The sequence below is a fragment of the Vulpes vulpes genome, chromosome 11 (assembly GCF_048418805.1).
Source record: "Vulpes vulpes isolate BD-2025 chromosome 11, VulVul3, whole genome shotgun sequence".
NCBI lineage: Eukaryota > Metazoa > Chordata > Mammalia > Carnivora > Canidae > Vulpes > Vulpes vulpes.
The window spans coordinates 26969585-26979436 of NC_132790.1; the positions used below are offsets into that span (position 1 = coordinate 26969585).

A 9852-nucleotide genomic window follows, 5' to 3' on the forward strand; every position below is an offset into this window, starting at 1 on the left:
GCATCTCAGGATGCCACGGTGTCTTAGGGACCCTAAGTGTGGCACACAGGGGCAAGGAGTCCCTGCTCCCTGGTGCGGGGTCCACAAGGAGGGAAGCTTCCCACCTCTGCCCTCACTCTGGGTCACCTTTCCTGGGACGTGACTTGGCCATGGAGTGGGAGGGAAAGAGACCCTCCCCTGCCTCAGGATCAGCTCTCGGATGCCCCGGTGGCCCCACCTTGACCCCTCCCCGTCGCCTCCAGCCTGGCGGCTATCCACTTCCTTTCTCTCTCGGTTCTCTGCTCCTTTCCCTCTCCCCCCAACCCTCCCACCCAGTCTCAGCCCCAGAGTGACGAGCGCAGGGTCCGTCTACCCCGCCGAGCCCAGCCTCCCCGCCCGCAGGAGCCCCCACGGAGCACGACACCTTCCCATCCCACGGAGTACAGGGAGCGGCAAATGAGGGGCCGTTTGCGCAAGGGTGGGGCGCGGACCCGCACACAATGGGCGCTCAATAAGTGCGCGTTTTCTCCCTTCCCCCGCCTTCCCGCGCCCTCTCCCAGCCAGCCCCAGCCCCGGCCCCGGCCGCCGACCGGATCGCCCGCGCCTGGCCCGGCGCTGCCCGGCTGGGGTCGAAGGCCGCCCTGGCCCGGCATCCGGGGCCCTCTCACCTGCGGCTCCAGCGGGGAGCCCCGTGCTCCCTTCTTCGGGGCGAGCGCCGAGCCCCGCGCCCGAGGCGGCGGAAAGGCGGCAGCCGGGGCTCGTAGCACCAGCTCGGTCCGGCGCAGCCCGCCTGCCCGGCCCGCCTGCGACTCCTCGCGGGCTCTGGACCCGGGCCGGGGCTTCCTGGGCGTCCGCACGGTCCCAAGTCCGAAGCGCCGGGGCCAAGGCAGCTGAAGGGTCAGTCGGGAGCTGAGGCTGAGGGCTTCTGCGCCCCCTCGGGCTCAGCCGGGGGGCGGGGGGCACCTGCCTTACGCGGGTCTCGGGCGGGGGCCCCGACTCACACCACAGAAAGGCTGCGAGCGCGCCCGCAGCCGTGGACCGCGGGGTGGGCCGGGAGCGTCCCGCGCCGCTGCACTGGGTCAGGTCGGGGCTCGGGCGTCCGGGCCACGGCTCCCGGGAGCGTCCCGGCGCAGAGCCCCCGGCTGGGCGGGCGGGGCGGGGCGGGGCAGGGCAGGGCGCCGGCGGGGACGCTCGCAGCGCGGCGGGGAAGTCTTCCCAGCTCGGACTCGGCTCGCTCCGCACAAAGGGGCGGACTTCGGCGCGGCGGCGGGCTCCGGAGCTCCGGGCCGCGGCTCCACTTCCTCCTCTTCCCCCGCTCGCCCGCGGCTCGCTCAGCCCCGCGCGGCCGCCGCCGCCGCCGCCGCCGCCGCTGTCATCCCCGCTGCCCACCCCCACCGGAGCTGCAGCCGCTGCCGGAGCCGAGCCCAGCCGAGGCAGCGCCGCCCAGCGCCCGAGCGCCAGCCCCGCGGGGCCGCGGCCGGGGGGCGGAGTCCGCCGAGGCCCCGCCCCGGCCCGGGAGGGGGCGGGCACGCCCGGAGCCCCGCCTCCCGCCCCGCGCGCCGGGCCGCAGGGGCCAATGGGAGGGCGAGGAGAGAGCGGCGCTCGGCGGACCCGGGGCCCTGCCGGGGAGGACGATGGGCGGGTGCGGGCTTCCAAAGAGTGCGGCGGGGTCCGCGGTCCCCGGGGCCCCGGATGGAGGGAGAGGTGGTGACGACCGGTCCGAGTGGGGCGCGAGCGTGGGGGCTGCCGAGGGGTGGGGAGCGGGGAGTCCGGAGGGAGGGACGGGGCGTGGGGTAGGAGGAGAAGCAGAAGCGGGGGGGGTCTCCCAGGGGCGGGGGGCTCCGGGCGGTGGGGCACCGCCCTCGCTCGCGCTGCTCTTCGCCCCTCCCCAGTTTCTAGGGCTCAGGGCGCGGAGGTGAACGTTGGAAGCTGTGAAATCCTCAGATTTCAGGAAGCAGTGAAAAACAAGTTTTTGAAAAAAGAGAACGGATCTTTTTTCTTTTCTCTCTTTTCTTTCAGAGCAGATCATTCTTCAGCATTTCCCGCGGGAAGGAGAGTCGTCAGTTTTAGGAAGACAAAGTCAAAAGCAGCGGGTGAGGCTAACTCACGCAGACACACACTCTCCTTGAGTAATGACGATCTGCGGTCTGCTCCAGGCCCTCCCCCCCCCCCGCCCTCCCCCCTCCCCCCTCGCCCTCCCCCCTCCCCCCTCGCCCTCCCCCCTCCCCCCCCTCGCCCTCCCCCCTCCCCCCGCGCCTTGGGGCTGGAGCTGTGTTTGATTATCTCCCAGAGTCCCCAGCCCGCTGCAGAGGGCAGGGCACAGGGCAGGGCACAGGGCAGGCGTTGGAGGGTTTCGATGTATGAATGAATGAGTGTTGACGTGCTCCTGGGTTCATGTGAAAGCCACTAATTGGTCTGGGGAGCAAAGGAACGGAGGCTGCACAATAGAGCTTTTCTGTAAGCCTCACAGCACCTTACACAGTAGGTACCCCATTTCACTGATGAGGACACCCAAGCCCAAACAGGCCAAGCGATGTTCCCAAGACCATACCTGGCACGGATTCTATCCACTCATCACTATCACTTTCTAGGGCAGAACTGTGTGGCTTTGACTGGGTTACTTGACCTTTCTGATCCTCTAATTCCTCATCTGTAAAAGAGATACAAAGATGTGCTGCTACTTGGTATGGACTGGGCTGGCACCAGACTTCACACGATGGACAGAAGGGTATTCCTAGCAGAAGAGACTGCATATGCAAAGGCATGGAGTCTGAAAGAAGACCTCTGGGGACCCCTGGCCTATTCTGGAGGATTAGGAGAGGTAACAGGCAGGCTCAGGCCAGAAGTAGGGGTTAGCTAGGTTAGGAGGGAACCTCAGGGAATAGACAGTGCTCTGGGCAGAGAGGCCGGCCTGCACAAAACCCTGGAGGTGAGGGAGAGTGTTTCTTTGTTGAAGAATCCAGAGAAGTTCAGGGTAGCTAGAACTCTCAGGGAAGGAACAGCAGAACTGAAGGGAAGAGAAGAGTGTGGTCGGGCCAGACAGAAGGGAGTTCAGGCTTTATTCCAAGGGTCAAGGACTGTTGGGTTCTTGCTCAGGATCCCAAACCCAGCAGGATTATTCTGAGGCCCCAGTCTGGACTCACTGGCTGTCAGACGGGTGCCCTGGAAGTTTTTCAGCCAGGCATGTTGGGAGGCACTTTGTAGGGAAACCAGGTAGTATGAAAGCATGTAGAGCCCACGGGAGGGCTATGGGGGCCTCACAGTGAAGGATTGGAGTCCTCAATGAGGTCTGGACCCAGAGACCCTGCCTCACCCCCTTTTGGGTTGTGCATCAGCCTGACAGTCTGGTTGGAAGAACAAGGAAGAGGGTGAGCTGGAGGTTGTAGTCCAGACCGGTGGGAGGCGGCGCCCTCTCTTAGCCAAATCCAGGGCTTGGGTGGGGAGGTGGGCCTTGGGAAGCTCACACTGGTGGCTGTGGCAGGAGGACTGGGAAGAGTCTATTTTGCTAAGAAACCTTGGACTGCTCCCTCCACTCAGAACCTTCTGTGGCTCCCAGTTGCTAGCATGATCAAGTCCTAAATCCCTAATCTGGTGTTCCAGGCCTTCCATTATTGCTCTCTGCCAACCTCACCGGCCTTCTCTCCCAATCACTTCCCCTCTCCCTGTACCAAACTTCTCGCAGCTCTATCCACAAGCAGGGTACAGTCTGTCCCGTCCATGGGGTTGCTCTTTCTGTTCTCCTTGCCTGGGACCCCATGTTCCCTTTCCCTCCTGAGTAATTTCTATTTCCTGCTGGATGGAGAGAAGAAATGTTGAAGCAAATGCCCGTCTGTCCTCTTTACTGCTGTATCCTTAGAGCCTAGCACAGAGCCTGCCATGTAGAAGGTGCTCAAGAAGTAACTGCTGAATCAGTGCTCCATTTCTCAAATCAAGTGTCTCCTCACTGAGAAGCCTTCCTGGACTCCCCCAGAAGTCTGCCTTGGGTCTTTGAGATGTTGGCCTGAAGGTGCTATAATTATGTATTTCGTGTCTAGTTGGCCCCACTGGGCTGGGAAGCACCTCCATGACAATGCGCCCCCACCCACCCACACCCAGCAGAGGAGCAGGCCCCTCTAAGACCTCAACACTGGGCAATGAATAAGGCTCTCAGAGCACAGTTCTCTGGCCGCCCCTGCTGGGAGAGCTTCCTAGGCGGGTCAGATGAGTAGAATGCCAGAATGAAAAGGAGGCTTTCAGAACAGCCCCTCCATCAACCCTGGGGCCTAGGAGAAGAGTGCCCAAGGTCACCATGAGGTGACTGGTAAACAGTTCTCAGACACCCACATTCGCCCTCTGGCTACTCTCCCAGGAAGAGAAAGTCTCCTGACCTGGGAATATCAGACCTTTTTGCCACCAGAGAGTTCCACAAAGCATGACAGATTCATGGTCATGGCAGTTTGTCTGGGAGGGTGATTGAGGGCTCAGAGGCAGGTTCTGAACCAGGGTGTCTTTGGCTGACCAAAGAGGCTAACCTCGTCAGGTCAGGTCAGCCTCGTGCCTTGGCACTCCCTGAGCCTCCCATCCTCCTTATATCCTTCTGACCCCAGGAGGCTTAACAGTGAAGCCACTGCAGCTACAGCTCTGTTGCACAGCTCCTTTGTAGTCAACTTCATTGCAAATAACTATTTGCTTTTATGCCTATATTTATAGCAGGAATCTTGCATTCTTTTTCTTAAACAGGGCCACCAAATTGTATGACTTCACACCCATGAGATTTGCTTCCAACAAATCCTTACGGTGTACCCATTATATGCAGGCACTGTGCTAGGTGCTGGTGAGGGCAGGGTGGGGAGGGTGGGAAGGGTGGGGGGAACATCATGGAGCATTAGGCAGATGCTGCTCCATCCTTTTGCTGGTGGGGCTGGGAGGCTCAGCTGAACTCACAATACATGCTGCTTTCCTGCCTCTCTGCCTCTGCCAGCGTGGAATCCTCTGCCAGCCTTGGTATTTCCTCCATCTTCCAAGGGCCCTCTGAGAAGCCTGCCTGACTCCCCTAGTGGGAAGCACAGCATCGTCCATGGAAGCAGGTGACGCCAGGTACTGGGGCAAGAAGTGCATCCGAACCCTGGCTGGCCTTAAAGGATGGTGGGACTGGGTAAGTGTGTGTTGAATGGGGTGTGGACAGGAAGGTGGTAACAAAGTCACTTACACAGAGTGGAGGCAATGCAGGATGTAGGGCACTTGGGATGTGAAGCTTGGGCTGGCCCAGTCACCTCCCCTCTCTCTGCCTCAGTGTCCCCGTGAGTGAAATGGAGATGAAAATGATGACCCCTCAAAGGCCATGAGGACTAAAGTGCTCAGTCAGCGAGGCCCAAGGTAGCATGGTGTGTGTGGAGGAGGCCACATCTGTCCCCATAGTACCCAGGTGGAAAGGTCAAGAGAGCCCATGGCAGGAGAGGTACTCAGGAGGACCTGTCCCTCAGGTCTTTGTCATAGTTTGACTTCTGTTCTGCGAGCAGAGAGGTGTGTTGGCAGGGTCTAAGCAGGATACAGTGTCAGTTTGGCTTCTCAGAGCTCACCCTGATCGCCCTTGGGAGAAGACGGAGGCAGGAAGAGCAGCTGGGGCCTCTTCTGAGAGTCTGGATGACAGGGAGAGATGAGGCTGTGAGTCTGGGCCCCAGGGGTGGTTGTGGGCGGGTCAAGAACATTTAGAGGGAAAGAGACAAGCTACTGATTGTATGTGGGATAAGGGAGGTAGAGAATTGGAGGGGTCTGGGCCTGCTTTGGGGTAAGAGGGGACCAGCCCCAGGGAGGGAATGTGGTTCACAAGGATGCAGCAGAAAACCCCACAGGGGATGGAGCCCAGGAAAGTCAGAGAAAAACTGGTCAGAGAAGGGGAGAAGAGGGCAGGCCAGGAACATCAGGACTGAATCATTGGAGTCAACAGCTGGGGACTGAGGGTGGTTCCCCAGGGGGAGGGGGAGGCAGGAGCAGGGGTGCACATGGACACCGTGTAGGCAACCTCTTCCAGGGTCCTTGGGTGGCAGCTGGGGCAGGAGGCAGAATTGGAGGCTTTGGGGTTTTGTTTTTGGAGCAGGACCTAAAGCCCAAAGCCACATGAAGGAGAGGAGGTAGCAGGGTGCTAGAGACAAGGCACTAAGCAGAGACTGGGGAGAGATAGCACCCGCTTGGGGGGGCTGGGTAGGGGGACTCCTGTGGGGCCAGGGCATGTGAGGAAGATCAGGCCTGAAGGCCTCAGTGAAGCAGGAGCCAGAAGAGTCCGCCCTCCAGGGAGAGGGCCTGGTGGAGTGGGGGCCCCAGGCAGGAAACTGGGAGGTGCAGCTGTGGCAAGTGGAAGGGAGACAGAGGTGAGAGCCATAAATCTGTGCTGGCCTCTTGCATATGGTGGAGGGATTGGGGATGGCTCCGAGAAATGTCTCTGTCAAGTAAATACAGATTTATCCCTGGCCTGCTTCGCATTCTGCTGGATCCTTAGCCCCAGTCTTGAAAGGATGGGGTTGCTTCAGGGTCCTCTCTGACCCCAGATCCTGTGGGCTGCCTCCCTCCCCATCAGGCCTTGCCACAGGTCAGTGGGAATAGCAGTGATCATTATGACTTTACCAGCACCTCCCGATGCTCACAAGAGGGCAGATCTTGGCTCCACCATTGTCAATCGCATTACTCACTGGCCCATGAACTCCACGTTGGATTTCTTCTGTGTCTTCAGCAACACACTGAGCGGGTCACACCCAAGAAGGGCCTGAAAGCTTTAAAGAAAGGCAAGGGGAATCACTTGATTTGACTGCCTCTGCTGCCCCCTGCTGCAGAATAATAGTTCGAAGCGCTAACACGGGAGCTCCCCCTCTCAATCTTGGGGATCTCAGGGCACTTTCACACCTAAAAGTTATTGAGGACTCCACAGAACATCTGTTTATATGGTTGATATTGGTATTTTTAGTATTATAAATTAAAACAGACACTTAAAAATATTTATGTAATTAACAATCTGATTGAATTTTAACATATTTTTATGAAAAATATATTTTCCTAAACCAAAAATTAGTGAGAAGAGTGGCATTGTTTCATAGGTTTAAAAATATCTTTGATGCTTGTATTAATAGGAGACAGCTGGATTCTCCTGTTTCTGTGTTCAATTGGACACAATATGTTGTTTCGTTTGAAGCTCACAAAGAAAAGCTTAGGAAGAAAATACAGGCGGGGCGCCTGGGTGGGTCTGCCTTTGGCTCAGGTCATGATCCCAGGGTCTTCAGATGGAGCCCTGCATTGAGCAGAGAGCCTGCTTCTCCATCTCCCTCTGCCTCTTCTGTTCCAACTCTCTCTCTCAAATAAATAAATAAAATCTTAAAAAAAAAAAAAAAGTACAGGCTTATACGGATACATAATTAGAAAAGAACGTATCTTTTGGTCTGTTTCACATTTTTTTTAAAGATTTTATTTATTAAAAAAAAAAGATTTTATTTATTCATGAGAGACACAGAGAGAAAGAGAGGCAGAGACACAGGCAGAGGGAGAAGCAGGCCCCATGTGTGGAGCCTGATGTGGGACTCGATTCTGGGTCTCCAGGATCACGCTCCAGGCCCAAGGCTGTGCTAAACCACTGAGCACCCCCCCCGCCCCCGCCCCGGGCGGCCCCCGCATTTTTTTTTTAGGTGAGCTCTCCACCCAAGATCAAGAGTTGCATGCTGAGCCAGCCAGATGCCCTTCTTTTGCACTTTGAACGTATCTTTTACCCATGTATGATTTTTTAAAGATTATTTACTTATTTGACACAGAGAGAGAGAGAGTGTGTGTGTGTGCATGCACGCACAAGCAGGGGAAGCAGGAAAAGGAGAAGCAGGCTCCCCACCAAGCAGGGAGCCCGATGCAGGCCTCCATCCCGGGACCCTAGGATTGTGACCTGAGCCAAAGCAGACGCTTAACCTGCTGAGCCACCCAGGCGCCCCCCAACCCGTGCATGATTTTGTAAGAGCATGCATTGGCCGTGAGGGCAAAAAATAGTTCACCAAGTTATCTTTTAAATGCTGATAAATTTCAGCACACAATATTAAAAAATCAAATTCAAAATATTCCTACAGATCTCATCAGAAAAATCTTTAAGTATTGAGAAGCTGTCAAGCTTACATGGTGAACACAAGTTTTCCAAAATTCTAATTTTAACTTGCAAGCTTGAACTTTATCCTTAGCAGCAGGTACTGTCAGTCTATCTTGAAATGACAGGCTCAATTATTCATTTTTGAGAAAATGCCTGCCAGATACTCAAGTCTGCATAACCATAATTTGCCTGTCAGTTTTTCTTTAAAGGGGAAAAAAAAGGTGTTCCATGAAAAAAGTGGCTAGTTTCACTCACAATTCAAACAATTGCACAAATGCTTTTCCCGGAGACAACCATGATGCTTCTGTCTACAGCAGAAGTGCTTTATGATACTTCTCATTTTGTCATGCAGAATATCAAAAAGGTGTATAATCAAGGATCAGTATATAATGAATACATTTTCTTGTTTCTTGTTTTTTAAGATTTTATTTATTTATTCATGAGACAGGGAGAGGCAGAGACATACGCAGAGGGAGAAGCAGGTTCCCTGTGAGGAGCCTGATGCAGGACTTGATCCCAGGACCCCAGGATCACAACCTGAGCTGAAGGCAGATGCTAAACCACTGAGCCACCCACACACACCCCAATTTATGTTTCATCAATAAAATAATTTTATTGCTTTCTTGAGTGATGCTGGCAGTGTTTTACTGTGAGGGCATGGCAGCAAAGAATCTGACAGTTTCTAGGACAGTTTGGAGCTCTGATGGGTGTGGAGGCACCAGTGGTTACACCACCATCGTTTTTCCCCATTGGTGAGACATCACATTCGTGAAAAAGGCAAAGGAGACCTTAGTATCGTTATGAGGGGAGTTTGGCCCTGAAAGGGTCTAGAGTCTGTTCTGGAATGTGTTTTATGTACTAGGCACTGGTCCAAGCATTTTTATTCTTTTTTAAAAAAATTGTAGGGTATTTGCAAATGACATATCAGATAAAGGGCTAGTTTCCAAAATCTATAAAGAACTTATTAAACTCAACACCAAAGAAACAAACAATCCAATCATGAAATGGGCAAAAGACATGAAGAGAAATCTCACAGAGGAAGACATGGACATGGCCGACATGCACATGAGATAATGCTCCGCATCACTTGCCATCAGGGAAATACAAATCAAAACCACAGTGAGATACCACTTCACACCAGTGAGAATGGGGAAAACTAACAAGGCAGGAAACAACAAATGTTGGAGAGGATGCGGAGAAAAGGGAACCCTCTTATACTGTTGGTGGGAATGTGAACTGGTGCAGCCACTCTGGAAAACTGTGTGGAGGTTCCTCAAAGAGTTAAAAATAGACCTGCCCTACGACCCAGCAATTGCACTGTTGGGGATTTACCCCAAAGATTCAGATGCAATGAAACGTCGGGACACCTGCACCCCGATGTTTCTATCAGCAGTGGCCACAATAGCCAAACTGTGGAAGGAGCCTCGGTGTCCATCGAAAGATGAATGGATAAAGAAGATGTGGTTTATGTATACAATGGAATATTACTCAGCAATTAGAAACGACAAATACCCACCATTTGCTTCAACGTGGATGGAACTGGAGGGTATTATGCTGAGTGAAATAAGTCAATCGGAGAAGGACAAACAGTGTATGTTCTCATTCATTTGGGGAATATAAATAATAGTGAAAGGGAATATAAAGGAAGGGAAAAGAAATGTTGGGAAATATCAGGAAGGGAGACAGAACATAAAGACTCCTAACTCGGGGTAATGAACTAGGGGTGGTGGAAGGGGAGGAGGGCGGGTGTTGGAGGGGAATGGGTGACGGGCACTGAGGTG

At 54.7% G+C, this 9852-nt stretch overlaps 2 protein-coding genes across 3 annotated transcripts in view; one reads left to right on the forward strand and one right to left on the reverse strand.

Annotated features, from left to right (window-relative positions):
• Positions 1-1409, reverse strand: part of GDPD5 (glycerophosphodiester phosphodiesterase domain containing 5) — an 85833-nt gene extending 84424 nt beyond the window's left edge. For both annotated transcript variants that reach the window (XM_026010457.2, XM_026010455.2), the window contains exon 1: positions 648-1409. The gene's annotated coding sequence lies outside the window, so the exon portion shown is untranslated. The remainder of the gene's footprint in view (positions 1-647) is intronic.
• On the forward strand, positions 436-8698 carry LOC140594373 (uncharacterized). Its single transcript, XM_072725330.1, has 5 exons — positions 436-687; positions 744-1621; positions 1999-2072; positions 4984-5113; positions 8520-8698. The coding sequence occupies exons 1-4, from the start codon at positions 436-438 to the stop codon at positions 5004-5006; spliced, it is 1227 nt and encodes a 408-aa protein (XP_072581431.1). The 3' UTR covers positions 5007-5113; positions 8520-8698.
• The last annotated feature ends 1154 nt before the right edge of the window (positions 8699-9852 follow it).

What these genes read in the sequence shown, in the direction of transcription:
- LOC140594373 (XM_072725330.1), top strand. Translation starts at nt 436, where the DNA reads ATGAGGGGCCGTTTGCGCAAGGGTGGGGCGCGGACCCGCACACAATGG. An exon ending in CCCGTGCTCCCTTCTTCGGG is followed by an intron (nt 688 to 743) that starts GCGAGCGCCGAG and finishes CGGGGCTCGTAG; the next exon opens with CACCAGCTCGGTCCGGCGCA. An exon ending in GACAAAGTCAAAAGCAGCGG is followed by an intron (nt 2,073 to 4,983) that starts GTGAGGCTAACT and finishes CCATCTTCCAAG; the next exon opens with GGCCCTCTGAGAAGCCTGCC.